Source organism: Aplidium turbinatum, chromosome 17, assembly GCF_918807975.1.
Source record: "Aplidium turbinatum chromosome 17, kaAplTurb1.1, whole genome shotgun sequence".
Taxonomy (NCBI): domain Eukaryota; kingdom Metazoa; phylum Chordata; class Ascidiacea; order Aplousobranchia; family Polyclinidae; genus Aplidium; species Aplidium turbinatum.
The window spans coordinates 9511279-9536332 of record NC_137488.1 but is presented as its reverse complement, the minus strand read 5'-3'; the positions used below and the strand labels follow the sequence as shown (position 1 = coordinate 9536332).

The 25054-nt window shown below is 37.1% G+C and overlaps 2 protein-coding genes across 5 annotated transcripts; one reads left to right on the top strand and one right to left on the bottom strand.

Annotated features, from left to right (window-relative positions):
- The first annotated feature begins 929 nt into the window (after positions 1-929).
- LOC145786513 (cAMP-regulated D2 protein-like) lies at positions 930-9567 on the top strand. 2 transcript variants are annotated; one of them, XM_082598180.1, is made up of 10 exons: positions 930-1181; positions 1652-1833; positions 2013-2248; positions 3508-3649; positions 4557-4744; positions 5957-6134; positions 6500-6673; positions 7463-7630; positions 8146-8349; positions 8698-9567. In XM_082598180.1, the coding sequence occupies exons 1-10, from the start codon at positions 986-988 to the stop codon at positions 8977-8979; spliced, it is 1950 nt and encodes a 649-aa protein (XP_082454306.1). In that variant the 5' UTR covers positions 930-985; the 3' UTR covers positions 8980-9567. The 2 variants fall into 2 exon arrangements, with proteins under 2 accessions (XP_082454306.1, XP_082454305.1); XM_082598179.1 differs by having other exon boundaries at positions 1610-1833.
- LOC145786511 (uncharacterized) lies at positions 9489-23816 on the bottom strand. 3 transcript variants are annotated; one of them, XM_082598176.1, is made up of 16 exons: positions 23673-23816; positions 23250-23350; positions 22808-23102; positions 21081-21258; positions 20633-20734; positions 18600-18756; positions 18036-18153; positions 13725-13875; positions 13524-13616; positions 13041-13186; positions 12711-12843; positions 12364-12567; positions 11471-11771; positions 10690-10822; positions 10169-10258; positions 9489-9915 (listed from the first exon to the last, which is right to left on the bottom strand). In XM_082598176.1, the coding sequence occupies exons 1-16, from the start codon at positions 23809-23811 to the stop codon at positions 9614-9616; spliced, it is 2643 nt and encodes an 880-aa protein (XP_082454302.1). In that variant the 5' UTR covers positions 23812-23816; the 3' UTR covers positions 9489-9613. The 3 variants fall into 3 exon arrangements, with proteins under 3 accessions (XP_082454302.1, XP_082454303.1, XP_082454304.1); XM_082598177.1 differs by having other exon boundaries at positions 23258-23350; XM_082598178.1 differs by lacking the exons at positions 23250-23350; positions 23673-23816 and having other exon boundaries at positions 21081-21263; positions 22808-22912.
- Positions 23817-25054: the final 1238 nt, after the last annotated feature.

Here is a 25054-nt window from a genome sequence, read left to right as displayed (position 1 = left end):
TTTTTCAAAGTTTTCCTAATCTAAATCTCATAATTTTGCAACATGTTGGGCTGCTGGCACGATTGATGATATTAAACTTCTCATATAACAAAAAAAAACCAACACACTGCAAACGTTTTTGGCTTTGCATCATGACCTTCTTTGCATCATTTAGCCTTCTTTGAACGAGCAAGACTTTGTCATCATGCTCTCGGCTGGAAGAAGAACAAATGATATAGATTGTAGACGAAAACGTTTGCAGTTTTACAACAGACTCAATTCCGCTGTGCTGTTTTTTTTTAATTAAAATGATGTTCTCCATTTTTCAATATCGACTGTGCTTCTTTTTGATCAACAAAAAAGAGTCTAATTAAGTCTTATAGTATAATTCACTTTGAGATGACATTAGGCCTTGTTTGGATCATTCTGCAAATACTCATTTTGTAAATCAAGGAACTGAATAAGAAAATCTAACTTGTAGCTTAAAATGAGCATCCAGTGAAATTTTTGGCAAATAGCTGCAATATAGTTCGCCTTTCGAGAATCAGTTCTTGAAGGAAAAGAAACAACAACAAGCTTTTATAATTTCACAAATCTTCTATAGAAAAAAAGTTTAAATTTTATTTTTTGGCAATACGAGTGTGGTTATGGGTCTCACCGTGTGATTAAATTCAACAACTTTTTTGAGTCAACATTTGCTTTCCATGGACTACTTGAATGTTGTAGCTTAGACCTACTTTCAGATTCAGACTCAGAGATCAGTAGAGAAGTTTTTATTCTAATTTTACTCTGAAAAGGCGCCTTTAAGAATGTACTTAATAGAAAACTGGAGAGAGCCGGTTAATTATTAACTTCATTTATCATAAAAATCAGAAAATTAAAAGTATGTTGCATAATATCTTTGATACTGTAATTTTGTTGTTGATATTTTGCAGTTTCTAGAAGAATTAAAAAAAACTGAGCTGAAAAAAAAGCAACAACAGTTAAAATATTTCAATTATTTCAAATGGCTGCTAAAAAAGCTTTATGTTATGTCATAATCTTGCTCCTAGCAGCTGGGGTAATTGCAACTTTGTTAGTGGTATTGATGGTTCCCAGTGTTTCCCAAGGAAAAAACAATGATGAAGTTATGCCACCAGAACCTACAGAACCACTGCAACCAACGGAACCACCTTTAGGAAATGGCTTTGCCTATGCAGAAGGTACAGTATGTGTATTCAGAATCTCAAATTTTGTGCTCCCGAGTGCTGTAAAACAATTGATTTGATTAATATTATGAAAAGATTTATCCTTTGTTCAGTTCAGTTTGATTTAATTTCTGACCACCACAACGAAAAACAACATATGCCAAACATAGCAGTGGTCTACAAAAAGGTATAAGCGACAAAATGCAAAGTACAGTACGTTATAACGTGCTTGATACCAAAACAGAAATATCAGTTTAAAATATGGCACAGTCGCATCACCTTAAAGTTGTAAGCTATTGTAAATTTGAATTTAGATTTTATCATACCTTTAACTGTGGCATTCAACACTCACAGAATAAATTTATACTGAAAAAATACAAAGTTTGTCATAATAAAAGTCGATGAACACTGTGCCTTTACTCACACTCAAAAACGCTTTATAGTGCCTGGATTTGGAAGTTTTAAAGGCCATATACCTTCCGAAGGAGCTGCTATATTTGCTGGAATTCCTTTCAGTGAGCCTCCGATAGGGGATGCTAGATGGAAAAAACCTAGTCCTCTTTCGAGCTTGAGCAATCCAGAAAGTTACTATGACGCTACATTTTCTCGACCAGGATGTCCTCAGATTTGCTCTCTACCATCCCCTGAATACGTTTGTCCAAGTGAGGTAAGTTTGCCAAGCTTCCTTTCTCACAAACGATAAAGTTGGAATAGAAAAGTACACACTCATCTTCTTGAATTTATCAAGTTCGACTTTCAGATTATATTCTGCATATCCTACATATACAATTTTTCTTTCAATGACAATGCTTCATTTGATTTAAGTGACAATATATTTTTATGCAGATTGACGAAGATTGTCTACATATTAATGTATATGTACCAAAGAAATTGCTCAAAACAGCCGCCGTTAATAGCGAAGGTGGTTTTGAGTTGATAGACAACATACAAGACGCCAAAATTCCAGTTATGGTTTTCTTTTATGGAGGAGCTTTCACGTCGGGAGGAAACGGTGTCACACTGTACGACGCGAGATTTTTAGCCGAAAAAGGAGAAGTTATAGTAGCTGTACCAAATTACAGGTATTTTGACATTCTGGTTGAATAATAACGATTGTGCAACCACTTGTCGCCTATCAGTTGAAATCCACTTCAAGAATGCTTTTTTGAAATCGAAGATTACTATAATTAATTTTGAACTATTTTGCAGTGTTTTGCAATGATAGAGTTGCCATATGTTTTTCATCATCAAAATAGAGGACACATTTTTGATACTTATTTTTAACGTAGCCTACGCTTATTTTTTTTGTATTGTCTGTACCCTTAGCGAGATACTGCACAATAAAGGAGAGCAGCAAGCAATGTCGTCAAATTTTATGCTTTAAATTAATTACTAAAATTCAGTGATGAAGCTTCAGCAGCAAAACACTTAAAAAAAAGAATTTATGATCTGACTTATAATATTCACTTTCCTTAATTTTTTTCAAAATTGTAGAATCGACTTTTGCAATATCATAAAACTGGTTTCACGTATGCTCATAAAACAATGTCTTTTTTTACTATTGTGGCTGCACCTATAGAACAAATTTGTTGCTCGTTTTCGTTATGTGAGCGCTAACCCTAAAGTAATGTTGGATGATGTTTTATAGTTCGCTTAGCAAGCGAAAGGTGTTTTAACATAATTTGTTTATCTTGCATGTACTATGAATTTCTGATACATCACTGCATTTATTTCAAGCGGTTTTCTTCCATAGGTCGGCATAAGTTTATGCTAGAGACGAAAGAGTGGCTAAATGATCTGCCACAATTTAGTCGCTATGTTTGTGATTTTGTGTGAAACAGCAGAATAAAATTCTGCTATTGATTTTAATTAGTTATTCCTTGGTTGTTTAAACAATTTTTATTAAAACTACGTTGATATAAAACGGTCCGTTATTTTACTTATTTCAGTTAGTTTTGTTGTTATAAGTTACAATGTTTTAATACCATTGTTAAGTTTATGTTGAATGAAGTTTGTCTCTGCTCCAGTTGTTTTTACTCCCCTTCAAAATTTCTTTGTAGATGTCACTGCTTTCAAGAAGGCTATTTAAATTTCAGTTGAAAGTGAACTATCTGCGCTGTAATGGCCATTACTCGTGTTGATGAAATCACTAAGAATTTTTTTTTTTTTTGAGATTAAACAATAAATTCAAATTATAAATTACCATTTTTTAGTTTGCTTTTAATGTACTAGAACGTGATCTATTCTATTGTAGCCGAGAAACGCCAGAATTTGCTTTTTTTCTCATTTGTTCAACATAAACTGGCCACTGCTAAACCTTGTCTGGTTTGTTGTTGTGTAGAGTCGGCCCTTTTGGCTTTTTCTACCAAAACAATGGAACAACAAGCCATCCAGCTCTTGGAAATTTTGGAATCTATGATCAAATTGAAGCACTGCGCTGGGTGAACGATAAGATTGGCTACTTTGGTGGAGATCCAACACAAGTAAGAAGTTCACCACAACGCAATTTTTCTTTTACACTCTCTTCCACTTTTAGACACGTCTTTAGGCTTAGTCACATGCTCTTGAACAGTGTCGAACCGGCGCCCTTTCGAAGGTCGCATCAGCAGGGCTGTGGAGTCGAGAAAAAAATACACGACTCCGACTCTTCGGTTTATTACCGGCCGTTTCCGATTCTGGAACAAAATTTTTTTCAAATTCGTCTCCACAGCCCTGACAGAGCCGTGGCCCTGATCGGATAAATTAATTAACTAGACTACGGTATCTGACAAGTGAAGGGTAAAGTACAACCAGATATTTTTAAAATTTTTAGAAAAAACATTTTTAAACATTTTGCAGTAGTGGTCGCCTAAAGGTTGCCATTTAAAACTAACTTGAAGTTTAAAGTTGAATAAAATCGATCCAATGCAATTTGTAATTATTTATTTCCTTGCAATGAGGTTGTGAATATAAGTGCAAAACTTAAATTGAATAACACTTACAGGGGAAATATCTTACTAAGCATTTCAACACAAAAAGAACTAAAAACAACTGAAGAAACCTTAAAATACACTTCAGGAATATAAAGCTTCACTTTTTAAGTTTTGAAATCTGTAATTTGTATTCAGGCTGTACGTTTTATGCGTAAAAGAGGTTAAACTTTCAAAAATTATGTTGGTTTAAACAAGATGGATGATAAAATTGCTACAGATCAATTTTAGAATAGTTGTTTATTTGCAATTTTTGGGGTACTGCTGGTGTAAAATAATAATTCCTCTAAAAAGTCTGAAAAACATCTGGCAACACTTTTGAATAACGTATACTCTTCGCTTGTCTGGTAGTTGGACACCCCGATTTCTATGAATCCCTGTTCATTCGGTTTTTCTCTAAACAAGTTTTTGATATGATCAGATTACGATATTCGGAGAAAGTGCAGGAGCACAAAGTGTGGCCGTGCACCTTGTAAGCGAGGACAGCAATCCTTTATTCAAAGCAGCAATTTTAGAGAGCAATCCGTTTGCATTAAATTATAAAACCACCGATGAAGCCCAAGATACATGCGACAAATTTGTAGAATCATTTACTACCAACAAGTGCAGGTAAGAAAGCTATATAACAATAAATTGTTAAGGCTAACTTAATTAGACTACTCCTGCCAATGCGTAACTACATGGAGCGGGGCGTTTGTGGTTCCAATACTGTAGATTCGCAGTTGATCAACGAGTTGTAGAGAAAAAAACACAATGATAAGCCTAAACTATTTGACGCTCATCCACGGAACACTGGCGATAAAACCTTGAAAGGCATAACCTGCCAGAGTGAGTGATTGCGTATAGTAGGGTGCATGTCTGCAGCTGTCTGGGTAACAAACCCAAGTGATAGTCTGTCTTGACAATAAAATAACCTTGCATACAAACCCCATTCAGAAGTCTTCTCAATAAGCAAAGTCATTGAAAGGGTTACTATTTAAAATTACCACTTGTGTCTAAAATTGATATTTTGAAATGGACAAGGTGAAAGTTCATACCTGTATTGCAGAATAGCCTATAGAACTATGTTTCAGTGGACTTATTTAATGGTGTTGATAAGTGCTATTGCTACTGTACAATGAACCTAATAGATTGATTCTAGAAAAAAAAGCTTGGAAAAACGTAATACAAAGTAAATTCTTACTCAGTATCCCAACATTTCTTATTTTATAAGGCCCTATAATATGGCATGACGCGCTCCACTCGAAAGCCTATTAACACCTGACGGAGTAATTTTTTTACTGAAGATTATTACCTATGTTTCTCAGGTTTTTTAGGGCACATGACAAAATTCCTTCTCTTCTTAATGCATCCGCTACTTGTTGAAAATAAGTGTGCTCTTAAGCCGCTGTAAAACTTTAAAAAATGAGTTTTGCTTGATTTTGCTCATTTTTTGAGAGGCACCTTATCAAGTTCACCTTTCTTCGGTTCGCTACTCAATTTCTGCCGTGACGTCGAACACAAACATCAAATGAATGTCAAATGTGGAATTTCTTATCCAATTTGAGGATATTTTAACACTGATAGCACTTGAAAAATAAACGTTATTGAGGAAGTTTGGAAGCAGTAGGCAAGCAAAATAGAAGAACAGATCATGGTTAAAACCTAAAAATACCTGCTATTGTAAGGACGAAACGCTCGCAAATCATAATATTCTAAGCAAAAAACATCGTTTCGAAGAGCTTTTTTTCGGTTATCTTATAACCTTAAACACTTGCCTAATCAAGACCTATTCAAATCATCTGAAGATAAAAAAATAATATCACAATATATTTGCTTTAGTCCAAATGATATGGAGTGTCTTCGTGATCTTACAATGGATGAAATTCTTGTCGCTTTGAAAAACTTCCCTCTTGAAGATCAGTTCAACAAAGACTCAATTACACAACTCTTTGAACCGTGGGCACCGATCATTGACGATAATCTATTAACTGAGCACCCTTTCTATACATTTCGGGATGTAAGGAATTTCTAAGATGTTAAAATCTCTATTTATATTAATCTAAATAATTTGATAAAGCTTTGGTAGAGAGTTTGCTTTGTTGAATCGTTGACAAACAAAACAAAGCAACCTTAGCGGGTTCAACATGTTTTATTACAAAGAGATATAACATAATTAAAAAACCAACTCAAACGTTTTCGACACGTGTTGAAAACGTTTGTTTATGGTTCAAAACAATTTATTGCAAACATTTTAGTTTTGTTTGTTAATACTATAGACTGTGCACACTATAACGTTTGCTTCAACTTTTTAACTAAATGTCTTTTTGTTTTTGGGTTCACTACAAATTTAGGCTAGCCCGAGATTAAATGTTCTCCTATTAGGGAAATAACCAGGACAAACCGATTCTTCACGGAACAACAAAAGATGAGGGCATGTTTTTCGTCATAGCAGCGAGTGAAGATCCAATACAAAGTGATCAAATTTACAAAGGTTTTTTAAGAATTGTATTTGGAAAAGAAAACGTGGACAAAATAACGCAACTCTATCCATCAGACGTAAGTGTGAGCAGACCTATTATTGCCAAAGAACTTTGTCGTTAGCACACTCCCATACAATGTTGATGTTTTTGTCTACTCCATTGAAATTTTGTTACCAATCACCTCTAAGATAAGTCTAAAACAATTTTTTTTTAATGTTCTGAGTCAGCAATTCTGCACTGAATCTGAAGATTTACGTGAAATAATTTCCTGGAAAGCAAAAGGTCTACTCGTGTTAGTTACATTTAAGAGAGGGTAAAGGAATTGCAACCAACCCATTTTGTTTGTGTTTAACACAGAGATTGATGTAGCCTAATTATGTAATGAGTAAAGGCATATGAAGTAGCCTACAGTCCGCCCCGATAGCTCAATTGGTTAGCGCGTCACTTCTGGAATAGAAGCTTCACCATCAAGCGGCGCTAGTTCGACTCTCAGGGTGTGCACTTGAGCAACGCACGTTAATGACTGCTCTCCATTCAGCGGCATCTAATGGATGGAATAATTTCCCGGCAACAAGACTTCAACCATCGGAAACTTCACTCTGTCAATCTCGGTGACCGGGCCTGTGTGAGTGATTCAAAGCCTCGACAAGTATGCGAAATTGCCAGGATTAAGCTCTGCAAGAAGCTTTCCCAGTCCGAGGATAAAGATTCAATCAATCAATCAGTAGGCTTATAATCTGTCTTTATATCAAATCTTCTTACAAATCACTGAGAACGTCTCTTCAGTACTAGGCCTACGGTATCAATTTTAATAATTTGGTGTTTATCTAAACGTGAATCAAAAAATTTCAATATTTTTTCGAAGTGTGGAACAATACCTCGAGACTGTGACAACAGGTATCCATTAAATGACATTGTCACTGACTACATGTTCACTTGCCCTAGTCGCAAGGTTTTCAACATTCCTTCAAGGGATCATGATCCTGCCTTGAAAGTCTGGTGGTACACCTTCAACCAAGTGTGGTCGTTTCCGGTAAAAAAAAAACAAAAGCTTATTTTTTGTGCTAATAGTTGATTAACCCGGTTGATTGATAGCTCAAAAATATCAATAATGATTCAAAGCAACCCTCTTCATATCCATCAAAGAAGTAGGCAGCATTGCATCGCTATTCAAAAGTACGACGCAGTGTAGGATACTTTGTTTGATACTGTAGAATTGTAGATACTGTATTTCTCAAATATTTCTAGAGGTTTTAATACAGTCGGTCACGGTTTCCATGGAATATGTCATCCTCAAGAAGTGACGAATGTCTCCATCGAGTAAACCCAAAGGCTGCAAATCATACCCTCATGATTTACAGCATGACTAACACATACAAATTCAAAATAGATGCATTCAATAAGATTTTTTTGCTTTGGTTTATCTTTATATTTCTTTTACACAACAGAGTCTACATCATTTTAACTTCAAAACGTTTGACAATTTGTTTGCCATGGTTAGACTTTTACTTAATATTTTGCTTATCACAAGAATACACATTTCAACAGCAATTTTGGGACAACTACACGGAATGCGGCAACCTGGTGTGCCATTCTGCAGAACTTCCATATGTTTTCGATATAGATGGTTTAACTGCATTTGCTTTTACTGAAGAGGAATCATTGCTAGCAGATAAAATGGTTTACTATTGGAGCAATTTTGCTAAATATGGTGATCCGAATCCACCAACGACAAATAGGCGTCACATCAGGGTAACTTTACTCTAAGAAATGAAATGTAAAAATCTATTTTGGTCGGATTAAGCAACTTATCTTTTGCTTCTCCATCTTTTGAGCTAAAACCTGTAAATGTATAATTCATTTATTGCAAGGATTAACTTAGTGTTCAGTAATTATAACAGAAAATTGATTGAAGTTGAACTACAGTACAAACAATTGAAGTCTGTTTGAACAAAACAATTGACTACAACTTAAAACAAGTTAATAGCCTACCTTAACACTGAATAAACTTAAAATTCGGACCACAAAATTTACTAATAATTGGAACCTATTAAAAATGCAATGACGTAATTATGCATTCATGCAACTTGTATATTCCAGTCGGCAATCACAGTGAACAAACTGGGTTCAAGAACAGAAGCTTTCCCTCCAACTGTTTCTTCTTGGCCAAGAATTTACGAAATGTACGAAGGCTCTGCTGGTGGAGAAGTTCAATACCAAACGATGAATTTGATTGGGAGCGGCGAAACAGTTGTAGATAATTTCATGAAAGAAAAATGCGATTTTTGGGACACGTTAAATCTTTACCTTGAAGACGAAATCAAGATAGGAAGAAATATTAACAATCTTAAAAAGATATTTGAAACTTTAAATGACAGTTAAAAACTGTTGTTGTTTATTGATGCATCATAAATTCCTCGCAAATTGCTTTAGATGTTTTTTTAATTTCAAGCAGATGTGTATGTTGTTGCTTACTATAGGCTGCAAGTGCAAGCTACAATGTTTACATTGAATCGAAACATGATAATGAGATAAGCCGAAAAAGAAAGAAAAAAGTGTATTATAAAAACACACAGCACAACCTTTGGTTAACAAAACACTTGGCTCTGACGTATGCAAAATATCACACCATTTAATAAACTGAACTATTGTATATATACCCATTTCATTGCCTCACATTCACAGAACACTTTTCACGGAAATTGCTGTGGGGTGATTGTGGTAAGGTTTGATCTGATTTAATTACTGAACCGTTAGCCTAGCTAAACTTGCAGTAAAGTTAGGCTACTAACGCTTTTTGAAACAAATTTTTGTTGTTTTTAACGAAAAGAGGAGAAAATAAACTAAAGTTATGGCAACGAATTTTGCACGAAAACAGAATGAAATATTTTGCAAATTTGAAATAGTTTAATTTTCAACAACCTCATATACGATATTGACAATAAGAAGGCTATCTGCTGACGCAGTCTTTCTAAATTCGAAAAAAAATTAAGAAATTTCCGAAATCTGCATAGAGTCATTTTTTATTCGCATCTTGACTGTTAGCTTTGAGTTCGCAGCAATATGATTTTTTGGATTCTAAATCAGCAAAAGCTTCGTCTGGAACGTTCTTCTTACGCTTTGCAAAGGGGGCTGCAAATCTGTCAAAAAAGCTGTTTGCTGGTGCTGGATACTCAGGAAGTTCTTTGGGTAATATGTTGCCTTCTTCGTCCTCCAGTACGATACTTTCTTCCGAGTCTGACGGTCGAGTAGAGGTCGAGGAATCGGTGCAGCAATTGTAATAGAGCGTTGCAAGAAAAATCAACAGCTCCAGGAAACCTACAAGAATCAAATGTAGGCTATAATTGCCTTGTAAAAAAAACAAAAACGATACGCTGTTACTGTTCAGAATTATGTCTTATCAATACAGATTGTATCTTTAGTCTGAATTCTTGTCACCTTGTGGTTAAACTTTCATTGTGTTATTTGAGAGAAGAGTAAAGTAGGCCTATAAGTAAAAGAAAAAGCAAAAGGCAAACATACTTTAACATGTGACCGCTACCACTACTTCTAGATAGATAAAGTTTCTTACCTATTCCAGCCAAAGTTCCGGCAAAATAAAAGTAAGTGATTGGTCGAGGTTGAGGTTGGGGTGGGAGCGTTTGTCGAACATAAAAAGGTTCTGAATAAGAAAAAAAAAATCTTTAAATTAAGCTTATGTTTATTTGAGTAAAATTTTCAACACCTGACCGATGTTGAAACCATAGTAAATACTTTTTCTTTGATTGGTGTGCTCTAATGAAAACATGTGTAAAAACAACATTTATTAAATCTAACATTGTTGTGTTATTCAAGAAAGAAAAAAACAATCAGGATTTGAATGTAATTTTACGTAAGGTAATATATTATCAAATACATTACTAACTAATCTGGTTAAATATTTATACTGTTACAGTAGTAGAGTGACACAGGCCAACCTATGATAGAAAATGTCAGGACTGTTGTATGGAATAGGACCTAAATTTTTCCTAGTGGGTGACACATAACCTCAGCTTGACACAAATGCATTGTGCTACCACACGTTTTGTATTTGACATCAAATAACTTTCTTACTTGGTGTTGTTGTTGTCGTTGTCGTGGTTGTAGTTAGGGGTTTGGTGAAGCGTATACGAGTAGGGAACGTTGGCTTGGTAGGTAGAGGGGGCATGGCAGTAGTTGTTGCGTTTGAAATCAACCCCAGGTGGTGCTAAACAACGTCAAACGTAAGTCGGTTAAAAGTAATTACTATTGCCTACCTCAATCACAGATTTATAGTGTACTATTATATGAAACATCAATTACCAATTTTTTTTACCCCAAATAATTTTTTGTCAGCACACCCCTGCCAAATACATGCTGACAGTCTCCATACCCAGCGCAATTAATAAATAACTACATTTTTTATCTTGTAAGATAGAATACGACAACGTAAACTTTCAATACGATATCATTTCATGTTCGAGCAATAAAATATTATAGATAGGCTCCATTTGTAACAATATTTAAAATCATGGATGTCTTCAAGGCGTCGATTGCGGAGTGATGCTTCATGAGCAGTACGCTGCTCCAGAGAAAAATGCCTACGGCTCTACATAGGCCTATGGCCTAATGAACTTGAACATGCCTTCAAACTTGGAAGAAATCGGAGTAAGTTAAGCTCAAAATTTAAATGTTCAAATTTGATGGTTTTTTCTTATAAAAAGTTGGGAATCAACTATTTCAACCACTCTTTTTTATCAGTGAAAACATATTCATCTCGCTTTCATTGCGTGTGTTTGCAGTAGGCTCCACGCTCCTTTGTTTCTCGATAAAATCAAAACCTATCCATCGTTAAACACAACAGTGTTTATTTTACCTTGATAGCGTATATAACTTGAGGTAGAGGGACGTTTATATCAAATGTTAGACCACAGTAACTGGTCATCAAGGTCTTGCCCCTGATGCTCACACGTCCAATTGCGATCAATACTGGAACAATGTCAGCTTGGCACAGACGTCTTGCAGCGTGCGCTGGATTATCGTTGGAATTTGCATCGGAAAAAATGAAGATTACCCTCCGGGGAATCATCTTTTTTTCTTTCTCCATTTTGTCTGTATTTTGCTTGTTTCTGGCCAGCGCGTGAGCTGGAAATGGAATGTCAGTTCCAGAAAGTAAACTGAACAAAGGATATGCGAATCAAATCTTTATTGCTATGTTTCCTATAGAATCGGTGTTGTTCCCTTTGACTGAGAATGTTAACTTTCTGCACCAAATTATACTTTAGTATAGTTAGAAAAATTAAAGTAGTCTACGAGCCAATATCACGTAAGTTTCAGGAGACTAATCAAAATACTATACGGTTTTTACAACGCATCCTTAAAATTAAATTAATCCAATAAGTATTAATAACACTACAAAAAGAGTTCTCGTCGCCAAGCAAAAACGTCAAACAGGGCGAATTGAAACAAATACGTTGCCGTTGATACTCTCATAAAAACCTTAGACAGCCTGCATGTATTCTGTTTGAATAAGAATCCTTGAAGAATCGCAACAATTGTGAATCAGGCTGTTAATAAGGTTAGTAAGAGAGTATAGCAACTTTTAGGTATGAATAGAAATAGACAATAAAGTAGTTAGTTGTTATAGATTTTACTTTAAAGTTTTGTGTTGCTGTTTCTATGCTGTGAACTGCATGGTTTTGCATATATGCAAACACCTTAATCTCAGATTATTTACTTTTAAATGTTAATCTTCACTTGAATACTCACTAAAACTGTCTCAATCTTGCAAAATCCAACGCATGCCCCAAATAGGTCGTTCTCATTGTGTGAGTTATTTTGTTCAAATCATTGAAAAATTCTGAACGAGATTTTTGTGTGGTCATGCTGCTTAGAATGTGGTTCATTACATCGAATGCTATGAGACCAAACGTTGTTCCTTTGGGTTCCTCAACAATCCCAAGACGTGCCATTCTGTGTTAAATTTTGAATATGAATTCTTTAGTCATTTCCAGATTACGGGCTACTAGTTTCAAATAAACTTACAGTAGTCAATAGCTAGTTGACAAATTTCAGAGTCAAGACACGTATAGCCAATCGAAACATCATCTAGTTACCTTTCTTTTTGTGATTCGGGCTTTCCTTTAAAATAAAACGATTTTGTTGCTTTTTTTATCCAACCCTTTATCGGCTTCAAGTGTTTTAGATATAAACTTGCAGAAACGTCCACAAGAAATAAAACTTCAGCGTCTGAAACATGGATCAGTTATTAGACAAGTGTTTTTTTATTTGCTTCTCTGTCTTCGATTTTCTTGACTATCAAAGTCAAGTCTCAGTCTTCATTGTTTCCCCAGCAATTTTATTACTCAAAACACATCACTGACACCATTGTGGTACTGATTAAGCCCGCTTGTATGACTGTGCTCATCTTATTTTATCTTTCTCACCATCTATTCTATCAGGCATCCCATGAGGAGTCCATGTAGCGCGGAATCCAACATCTGGATGACCAGCATCGGATTTAAAATGCACAAGCATTAGTTCTTCTGTGCTGTTCACACTCGGTAAAGCGTTGATTTCTGTGTAATCACCACTACAAAAATCGCAAAACTACACGTCAAGTCCATACAGCAAAAAAACAAAAACAATAAAAAGTAGTTACACACTTCAATGCTATAATCATATGGTCATTCTCTTAGAATAGGTAAAGCACCAAAAAACAAGAGTTTGTAAGACATTGAAATCTGAAGCAGGTTGGTGTGGCAATGATAAACTTTTACTGTAACGAAAAGCTGTAAATTATGAAAAAAAATCATGGGTTTATGTTAAATATCCTGGAAAAACGAAAGAAACCACTTCACCAATGCACTACCGTACACTAGCCAACATAAATGAAATCACAACAAGATTAAGTTAAGCTTTTATACAACCTGAAATTGCCTAATATTGTGTCTAAATCCTTCTCAAACCCATCATACACGACCACAACATCATAAATTTCCTCTGTCTTGATGTAATCGAATCTGCACAAAACATTACTTGTTAAAAAAAATACATGTAAGACAAGACGACAGCTTATTAAAAGTTGCTGTATATATTAATCAACCGACAGCTTAAAACGTGTCACTTACTGTAAAGTCAGAAAGAAACCTTTTCTGGCTTTGATGTTCCATTCGCAATGGGCACTGTTGGGATAAACGTTTGTCTCAAAAAAATCTGGACTCCATATTGTTCTTTCAAGAAAATGCTTCGTGTCTGGGCAGGAGGAGCTGATCTCTCCCTCTGTTTAGCATCGACAATAAAATAACAAGTACATCTTGATGTGAGGTAGGTGTGTGGCACAAGTAGCACCTTTGAACCCTGGGCAGTCGCCATGGATTGTTACACCATGGGTCTCGGGGAACACTGGTCTTGATCACACACCAAACTAACAAGTGGGTCCACGTCCCACCTCATGGGCAACAACCTCGACTGGTTGGCTAAAACTTGTTAGAAATCCTGCTGCCTTGCAGGAAATACTTTTTAAGTAAAGGCTAGGCCCACCGCCAATAACTGTGGTTAGCGTCAGGAAGGGCATCCGGCTGGAAAATCCATGCTCCAAAATATTATTTAAATGCAGCAAAAGCTAAAAATGGCCCCTAGTCCCCAGCAGCCCTTAGATGGGCAAGGGGTGCGAAGAATCTCTGGGTTCCGAAAAAACAAAAAACATTGAAAAAAGATTATGGTGTTAGAATCGGATGCTGGAATGTGGGAAGTTTGTGTGGTAAAGGAACTGAAATATGTGAAGAACTAAGAAAAAGAAGGGTGGATATATGTTGCCTAGAGGAAGTAAGATGGAGGGGAAAGTCAGCGCGGTTTTTAGGTGCCAATGGGAGGAGATATAAGTTATGGTGGTCAGGAAATAACACAGGAATCGGTGGTGTTGGTTTCTTGGTAAAAGAGGAATTATGTGAGAAAGTAATAGAAGTTAGAAGAAGGAGTGACAGAGTGATGACAATGGTACTTGCTTTTGAAGAGGAGGTAGTGAGGCTAATCTGTGCATATGCACCTCAAAGTGGTAGGGATTACTTAGAAAAGCAAAGTTTTTATGATGTTTTGGCAGAGGAATGGGATTTACGGGGTTCAAAAGAGTTGGTTTTTGTATTAGGAGATTTTAATGGACATGTTGGAAAACAAGCAAATGGGTTCGAGGGCATTCATGGAGGGTATGGTTTTGGGGAGAGAAACATGGAAGGAAGAATGCTACTTGAATTTTGTGATGAAAGGAAACTTTGTATTGCCAACACATGGTTTAAAAAGAAAGAGAAAAGGAAGGTGACTTACAGCTCAGGAGGACATGAGTCGGAAATTGATTTTATTGTGGTTGGGCAGGAACATAGAAAGTACTTGAAGAATGTGAAAGTAATTCCGTGGAAGTTGCAGCATAGACTAGAAGTAGGAGACTTAAATATGAAAAAAGTGAAGAAAATTGTGAAGAAAGAACGAGTTTTTGTGAGAAATGTGTGGAAACTGGAGGAAAAAGAAAAGAGAATTAAGTTTGTGAAAAGAGCAAAAGAGCTGGTAAACATGAGTGCGCAGGACTTGTGGGCTTCATTTCAGAAAGGTGTCCTAGCAGCATGTGATGAAGTATGTGGGAAAAAGAAAGTGAGAAGGGATCGTGGAGACACATGGTGGTGGGATGAAGAGGTGAAGCATGCGATTTCACAGAAAAGAGATGCATACAAGCAGTGGCGCAAAAATGGGTCAGAAGAGAATAAAAAGAAGTATAAGAGTATGAAAAAGAAGGCGAAGAGGGTTGTTGCAAGAGCTATGAAGAATGGTGCTGAGGAGGAACGTAATAAAATGGGGGAAAGCCAAAACAAAGTATTTAGACTCATAAAGCAAATGAAAAAGGATGGGAAAGATATTGTAGGGGGAAGATGTATAAGGAGTGGAGATGGAAAGTTGCATTTCAGCCCGGAAAGCAGATGAGAAGTGTGGAAGGAACATATGGAAAATGTTATGAATAAGGAGAATGTATGGGATCATATGACAGAGGTTGATCTGGTGGAGGGTCCAATGGGAAAGGTTACTCGTGATGAAGTGGTGGAGGCAATGGGGCAAATGAAACTGCAAAAAGCAGCCGGTCCATCAGAAGTGAGCGTAGAGATGATAAAAGCAAGTGGAGAGTTGGGAATTGAAGTAATGCTACAACTTAGCCAAAGGGTATTAGATGGAGAGGGAATGCCGGAGGAGTGGAAGCATAGTACTGTTGTTCCACTGTTCAAGAGAAAAGGGGATGTGAGAAGTTGCAGTGCATATAGAGGTGTAAAACTACTAGAGCATGGAATGAAAATTGTGGAGCGAATACTAGAAAAGAGGTTGAGAACATTGGTGAAATTAAATGATATGCAGTTTGGATTTATGCCAGGAAAAGGTACAGTGGATGCTCTGTTTATAGTGAGAAGAATACAAGAGGAATACCGAGAGAAGCAGAGAAAACTATATATGTGTTTCGTCGACTTAGAAAAGGCATCTGACAGAGTACCAAGGAAAGTGATGGAGTGAGCAATGAGGAAAAGAGATATACCGGAGGTATTAGTGAGAGCTGTGATGTCTATGTATGAGGATGCAAGAACAAAAGTGAGAGTTGGATCAAATTATTCAAACGAGTTTTTTGTGAAGGTTGGTGTACACCAAGGATCAGTTTTGTCACCTCTGATATTTGCTATTGTGGTTAGCGTTGTAACTGAAGGAGTGAGGGAGGGCTTATTGAATGAAATTTTGTATGCAGACGACCTGGTCTTGACAAGTAATAGTATGGAGGGACTGGAGAGAAAGTTTGAGAAATGGAAAGAAGCATTTGAAACCAAGGGTATGAAGGTGAATCTTGAAAAAACAAAAGTGATGGTGAGTGGAGCAGAAGGAACAGTTGTTGAGAACAAAGTAGATCCCTGTGAAATATGTGGCAAGAGAGTGATAGAAATTCAATGCAATGCAAGGAATGTGGAAAGTGGGTACATGCAAGATGTGCTAATGTCAAGAGAGCCGCAACAAGATTGGCGAAGTGTTTTGTTTGTGGGAAATGCAGTAAAGGAAGGAATGAAGTGGAAGGCTATGATGATGAGTTCTGCCTTGGCATCGAAACAGTGACAAACTTCTGTTATAATAATAATAATAATAATGTTAGTTTTTATATAGCGCTGTATCCATCGCAGAATGCGTTGCTCCTCAGCGCTTTACAAAGCAGACAGTGTCAATGCAGCCGTATAGAGGCGCAACTGAGTACATTTATCTGGGTGATCGGATAAATGGAAGTGGTGGATGTGAAGCAGCGGTGACAACAAGGGCAAGATTGGGCTGGGCAAAGTTCAGGGAACGTGAGGAAATGTTGCATGGCAGAAAATTTTCACTAAGGATGAAAGGAAAAGTATATCGGAGCTGTGTGCGGCCTGCAATGCTATATGGTAGCGAGACATGGGTATTGAGAGAGAGTGAACTGGCAATCCTGAGAAGAACGGAAAGGTCAATGGTGAGAGCAATGTGTGGGGTGACAACGAGAAGGAAAAAAAGGACTGAAGAATTGCTGGATATGCTAGAGATGAGAGAGACCATAGACCAACTGGCAAGGGCAAATGGAGTAAGATGGTATGGACATGTGATAAGGAGGGAGGAAGGAAGTTTTCTTAGAAAGGCACTAGATCTAAAGGTGGATGGGAAGAGGAAACGCGGTCGTCCAAGAAGAACGTGGAAACAACAAGTGAAGGATGAGTTTAAAAAAGTCGGACTGAAGGAGGAAGATGCAAGGGACAGGGTGAAATGGAAAAAAGGGATTAAAACAATTGCTGCGCGGAAACAATCGGCCACCCTCACTAGTGGGGAACAAACCGACGATGGATTATGATGATGATGATGATGATGATGATCTTAACGGGCAAGTAGTATAAATAAATTACTTAATTTTTAATTGGAGGCCGTGAGGTTAACGGTTAATGATTTTACTTTAAGTATTGTGGACAGAAAGACGTGGAAATACAACTTTGTGTTTGATTTAAACTTTTCATCTAAATGTTTGCAAAGACACAAAATCTTGCTCTGACTGAACGACAAACCGACAATGTCTCTAGCGTTGGTTAAACATAACACCGCAATTGTCGGTTGTGGAGTTCAGTAAAGAGGAGAGTCTGCATGGATTTCGAAAAGGCGTCGGCTTGATAGTTACCAAGAGAACGCGGTTGCGTCTTTGTCAAGCAACTAAATCGCTTGCCTGACGTTAGACACAAAGATTGGCTTTTTGAGTTTCCATCCACATCTAAATCCTCAACCACTGAAAATAATGGTTCTTTGAACCACGCTTGGAATCAACACGAACGCAACACTGCCTACTTAGCAAAGTCTATTTTTAATCACACGTTCACTTAATTAAACCCCCATTTGGTTATGATACAGAAACGTTTGCGTACCTCCAAACCAAGAGGTTGGTTTAGTTAGAAGTCTTTTCACAGAGGTGAACACAGGGTGGCGAACCAGGTCTGCGTAATAGTTTATCTTGAAACCGTCGTCTCTGTGACTTGCAAGAACCTTTCCACAAAATGTTTGACATAAAATGTAAATTCATGTTAAAAAGCATCAAATCGTCGTCAAATAACAAAGTTGACTCTGGTATGGTCGACACCAAAAAAACATTATTTGCATTATTCAAAGAGCAGGCCATGCACAAAAATTTGATGATTAGGAAACAGCTTGATTGTTGTTGGGCATTTCCTTGTAAAACCGTTAGTTCTGTTATGCTCAAGCAAAGATAGTTTGTCAAAATTAAATATAAAGTTCAAATAAATATAGTTCGCAAAATTAAAAATGTTTTTAAGTTGTTTAAACCTTGGTGGAGTTTTCAGAAACTTGTTGTTTGATAGAAAAACTAATAAAAGGCTTTTAAAAATTTAAACTTGATTTTTTTTCTGTGGGTAGAAACCTGTTCGAAGCAGCTGCCTTTGTAATAATTTTTAAACTGATGTACAATCTTATACTTTAGCGTAAAGCAGTGCCAGCTGATTATACTCAAGTGGTTTTCCAGCAGCGCGCTCGCGATGAAGATCTTCAACTCGGAAAAGAAAATTTCTCTGCACTTTGTCTAGTTTCCTTATGAAATCAACATGGTCTTGCAAGACATAGTTTTTGCTCGGCCTGTAAGCAAAAAATCCCATCAAAAGTAAAAGCAGTGTTAGAGTTGCTAAAATAGTTACTCTCAATGGTGGATTTCCAGAAGATTAGCTTCCGGAGCGCTATTTTTTTTACTTTCCTAATGCGCTAGGTGCCGTGGAAGAGATTCAGAATTATATCCTTATAAGATTTTAAAACAACACACTTGATGTACGTGTTTAAAACGTTTCTGAAGTAAGTATCATAGTCCATAGATGATATAACGTTGTTCAATGCAAATATTCGTATTTTAGTGAAACCATAACACAACAAATTACAACACGTTCCACAATTTTTCAAGATATTCAACTTTCTCAGTGGAGGACTGACCATTCTTATAAAGAGTAAACTTGAAACAGTTACATAGTGTGTAGAGAAACACGGTCAGATGTCAGTATGAGGTTCATTTGTGAAAATCCGCGCTCACCCTCGCTCGATTAAATTGGAATGGATTTTAGTGACGTTATCAAGTTTTGAAAAATCTGGGATCTTTTTTTCGTAGTTACATGTTCACGAAGTTCCCTCAAGCTTCGCGTTCATCTAAGCGCAATCTCTTTGCCACTTCAATGATTTTATTTTCTCCGTGTGTCATTATACTGTGTCTTCTGGCCAAGCAGTTGGATCAAGTATTTTGCAGGCGTTAATAAATGACGAGTCTGTTGAATTCAACAAGCGATCTTGGATGGAATTTCCTAAGTGATGATAGAAGATGCGGGGAGTGATTGGTGGGCTATTTTTGTAATTGATACCACGACTGCTTAGACATACAAGGCTACTCTGAATAGGGCAATGCATACTAAGAGTGGTGCTAAGCAGCGGGAAACAATCAGTAAGAAAAGTGGAAAAATACTTGAAAAACTAATTGCGACGTAATAAGGTGGCTCAATAAAATATCGAGTGTAAACGTCAGGGTGTGGCGCTAGGACAGTCAAGCTGCCTCAAGGTTGCACAATAACAGATTAAATGAATGATACAAATTACGAACACCATCTTAACGCTACTCTGAACAGGGCAAAGCATAATAAGAGCATAAAATATTTGAGCTTCCGGAACGCCGTTCCGGACAAGTCAACTTTTTGATCGAGCTTCCTGAGCGGCGTTCCGGACCGTTCCGGCTGAAATCCAGCCCTGGTTACTCGTATCATAAGAATCATATTTATTCGAATAAAGCGTTTCAGAAAGAAAGGAAAGTAGCTTAGACCTTAAAATTGTTTTAGAGAGATTTATGTTTGTTATTGTTCTGGTCAGTGATGTACGCGCATACAAAAAATATGGACGCCGTCAGCGTTAACGCAAACGTTCAAAAAACCATACGCCGTATGCGTCAACGCAACTTGTAAAAAAAGTTGGCGGCGTCAGCGTCAGCGCATACACTAGCGTAAACTAATTTTGTTTGCTAGGTGCCAAACATTCACACGGTATAAACCACTCGAAACAAACAAGTTTTATTTTGAATTTTCACGAAGAAACACAAGCATCTGAAAGTGTTCATCTGACATTTTGCTGTGTTTTGATTCCAATATGTCTTTGCCCATTGAAAACATTCTTTTAACTGCAGCATATTGGCGTGTTGTAGCGAAAAAAATACATTAAAAAGTATGCGTTGACGCTATGCGCTAAAACACCGCGAAAACTTTACGGCGTAGCCTCAAGCGCAAACTATCCAAAAAAATGTGGCCGCAAGCGTTAGCGTAAACAAAAAGTCTACGCCGCAAGTATGCGGCGTATACGTACATCTCTGGTTCTGGTTGTGTTTTGATGCATAGGAAGGGTGAGCTGGCAACCTTTGTAATATTCATTTTCGGAAATACCGTAGACCTAACAAATAAAAGGCATATGTTGTCTTGGGGTTTTTTCTTACCTGATATGATTAAATAAAATGGACTCCCTTCCATTCTTTGTCCGCATCATGTTCAGTGCGTCCCGTGAGAGCCGCAGATCGCTATCTTGAAGACGAGGTTGTCTTAAAATTGATGCAATAAACAGGAGAAAATTTTAAGTACGTCAGATAAAGTAGTAAGTAGATCTAGATATAGATAGTGTTGAACAAAGTACGCTAACGGACTTTCAAAGCTATGAAGTAAAGGAATATAAAAGGTCCAATAAGACTTCATTGCTTTTATACTGACAGGAAATGTTACAGTGATAAACTGAAGGCTGAACAACATAAAATGTGACTTCGCAGGAAAACTTTTAACAAATTTTTTCATGAAACATTGCGTAGTTGAAACGTTAAACCAAAAATGAAAAGAAAGAAACGTTAAAATATAAAATCGTAAACAAACTTTACCTTTTCAAATTAGTCTCACCTGTTTGCTTGCGGGTCCACAATAATCACAGCTACCCATGCTCCCGCGCTTTTGCATGACTCTATGTCTGATACTGCCTCCAGGAACAAGCGAAAGCTTTGGTAAGGCGTTTGAAAGTTTGCAACGAAGATGATTAAAGTTGGTTTTTGCATCGCAATTTCTTTTCTGAGATACTTTCCTAGACTTGCAACATCACAAACAAAGTGAATTTGCTTTCTTAATTTTCTGAATGCGAAAAAGGTAAAAACTTTATATATCTTCTAGAAGCAAGATACAATTGAATTCTGCAAGCTCATTGAACTTATTTTCCTGTTAAAGGTAAGCAAACTCTGTACCTGGTCGATTTTACTATACATTTTATATGCTAGCTGAGCATGCGATCAGAAGACGGACAGATAAGTCTTCTTATGCAACTGGCAATCATAGCTTGAAAAAATGTAAAAATCAGTAACTGTCCTAGTTGAATCGCGCGCAGCTCATGTTTACAACCAAGCCAAAAGGCTACGATTAGTTTACTTTAGACACTTGTTTGATCTTACAGCACATCAGTGACGTTCGGTGGCTTAAACCGTTGGGAAAGCAACTTGTAAATATGCTGCAGCAAGGTAGTAGGCCTAGGCACGAAGGGCGTAACCGTCGGGCGAAGCCCGAAGGCGTGTTGCCGAAGGCAACACTTCCAGCGGGGGGTCTGGGGGGCCTCCCCCAGAAATTTTTGAAAAACACTTCCAATTTGGTGCGCTCTGAGAGCATTTTCAAAACAAATCAAACATAAAAATCTGTCAAATTGTGCTTCGCCTTTGTCGTGATCATACATCCATTTAATGTTTAGAAGTCATGAACAATCTTAATTTTAACGTTGCAGGACCAAAATCCAGTGTTAGACATGGAATAATAGTTGTCTAAATATTTAATTCGTCATGAATATTCATTCTGAGATATTCAGTTAGGCCTACACTACAAAAACTAACACTTAGGTCTAAACATTACAACCGCAAGCAATTTGTACAAAAAGCTGGATAAGTTTGCCTCCTGCATATAGAAGCTTAACGAACTAAATATTGCATCCGCACCTGAACGTTCATTGGCGAAGTAACGTTATATCAATGCTGTAAAAAGGGCAAAGGCATGACTATGAAAGCTAGTAGGCTAAAGTACAGTACATGGCGAGGAGACATCAAAAAACAGCAACAATTATTTCGGCATTATGATGCTTGTGCGGTGTACCGTGACGAGCACCATTCTGACGAGTTAGTCTAGCCGCTCTAGCGAATGTATGCATTGACGTCACTGGGAAAGCAAGACTCACCTGGTCTCACCATAACACATCTGATTGGCTAAGCAGCTGGTGACGTTTTGCAAAACGAGTGATGATTGGATAAAACGAAGGCGTTTTTTGACATTTTTGAATTTGGGTAAGCAAGTTTGATAGTTGCTTACCTTGGAGCCTCAGTGATTGTTTCTGACAGAAGCGTTTGCGTTAATTGGCATTTATAGGCAAGACATGCGGTTTGGTGAGGATTTAGACTACTCACTAGCATTACGAGTAATTCTAGTCACGAATACAGTAATTTTCAAGTTAAAATAGACATGATAAAAATAATAAGTTAAACCTAGAATTCAATCATTATACTTTGCATAGTTTTCGCTCAGGTAAGCACTGCTTTCCTTGCTTTCCCTCACCGATCGTCACTGCAGCACATTTGAGTGATAAAACTTAATTTTGCTACCTTGTATCACACGGAAAGCGGACTTTATGTTGATGTTATGAGGTGTGACAAAACTATGATCTCCAGCTCTTATCTTGCCAACTATGGTTTGGTCATACATCGATGATTTGTCGACCATTTTCAACAATGTTGTTCGATTGCTTCCACAGCAACTTTCAAAGTCCACAAGATGCCTTGCTTTGTGGGTAAAGAGTGTCATGCCGAGCCTACTTCCGTCTTCTTCCTTTGCTCCAATCTTCCTCAAACAATAAACGCTTTGGCCGACAAACTTCTTTATAAATCCGAAATCGGATGCCTGATATTAATAAAACGCAGTGTTGTTGTTATTTGTTTAAAACAAATTTAAAAGTTTTTTTATTCAGTAAACACCTGATGTTTAAGTATAAGAGGATTTCTAGAGGTCATAAACTTTACCATTAACAAAGTTAAGTTATTTCAGTACCGAAACACCTGAGCGCTGAAATAAAAAGAGAACATCTGGGGCAAGAACAAAGTCATCTGAATGTTCATCTTTTTTCACTCTTTTTGACTTTGCATAAGCGTCTACAAAAAGAAAAATGACTTTGAAACGGAATTCAAATCAAATTTAGTCAAATTCAAGATTACGTTTGATAGAAAGAGGTGGAGCACTTGAAGTTAATTTTTGTTTATAACAATTACAGTACTTAAAACCCGTTGATACATGTTTTTTTGAATTTACGTTTTAATACATTAAAAGAAAATTAAAAACGTAGTCTATACTTTGAACAGGTGTTCAATTCATGTTTTTGTGCGTTTTAACCCAGTAAAATTAACTGTTGTCTTTTATATCACCATTTTCACGCAACTTAACAAAAGTCTGGTCATTTTTGGTTATTTAACTTACCAAAGTCATTGTCATTCAACAATCTAGCAAATCGAATATCAAAAGTTTCATTTTCAAAATCAGTGGTGTCGAAACGGTTCGCTTCAACAAGCATTGTAGCAAATGAGAACAACAAAATGTCCAGTGACGTTAGCTTCATTTTTGTGTGTTTCATATAATTATCAAATTGATTTATTGAGAAATATTTTTGAATTCCATGCAATTCTCACATGAAATATTGTGACGTCATAGCAGAGAGAGGTGAAATGGAAAAAGAAACTATTTTCTTGCATTTTTCTAACAGTAGGAGTATAATCTTTTTACTTCACAATGTAGATATTAACGACCTGTTTGAGCCTGATGCTGCGAGTTCGCTGTGGTAGCCTAATAACAACTTGCACTAATGGTTGCAAGACAGTTTCCTAGTCATGTGCTATGACTGCGTATGTTGAAGCGCGAGAACGTTTTATTTATTTTTCTCTTGTATTTTAAATGGCAAAATCGTCATTTCCGTAGGGTGGCAATTGACTAGTAGACCGTATGGTCGTCTCGTTGTCTCCCTGTCGGTATGGGAGCTTGTGTGACTTTTGCATTGTGTACCTATGTATATTATTGCTTGCATATTTCAAACATGTACCTATGTTCCAGTTACTGACAAATAAAACATTGATTGATTGATGACGAATGGTGTTGAAGCAACGGTTGAAGTCAGTGATCCGTTGTTTAATGCGGTTCTTTTGTTTGGCTAGAGGCTGCTGTCTGTTGAGTTTCTGTGTAATCTTTGCTTAACCTTCGTATTTCTAAGTCTCCCAAATAAACCTTGGAAGACTGTGGGTCTCAACCTTTTTTGTCCCATAGACCTTTTTTTAAGAAAAAATAATCCCATGGACCACTTTGTTTTTCCGAAACCCCAAGAAAGCCATTTGTCAAAACCGTGTTGCACATAGGTCAACGAACTCCAATGTCAGTCCTTTGCCATTACTACAGCACTACAGCACCTTTACCATCTTCAAGCCACCTTACGGAGTGGAAGGTCTGCGCGTCATGGATGATGAAAACAAAGACCGGCTGCTCTTTGATGAAAACAAAGACCGGATGATGAAAACAAAGACAGCTAAACCTCCGAGCAAGCCTGTCAAGCGATGGAACTTCAGAAAGGCCGATTGGGAATACTACAGCTTCCTCACAAACGAAGCTACGCAGTACCTCCCATCCCCACACACCATCAAAGTGGATGAAGCCTACCAGGACTTCTGTGATGCAATCATATCTGCGGCAAAAGACTCCATCCCGCGAGGTCGACGGAAAAACTACATACCTTGCTGGGATGTGGAGTGCGACAGGCTTTACCGCGACTTCTTCCGTTTCCCCCAGGGTACCGCCACCACCAACTCAGCAACAGC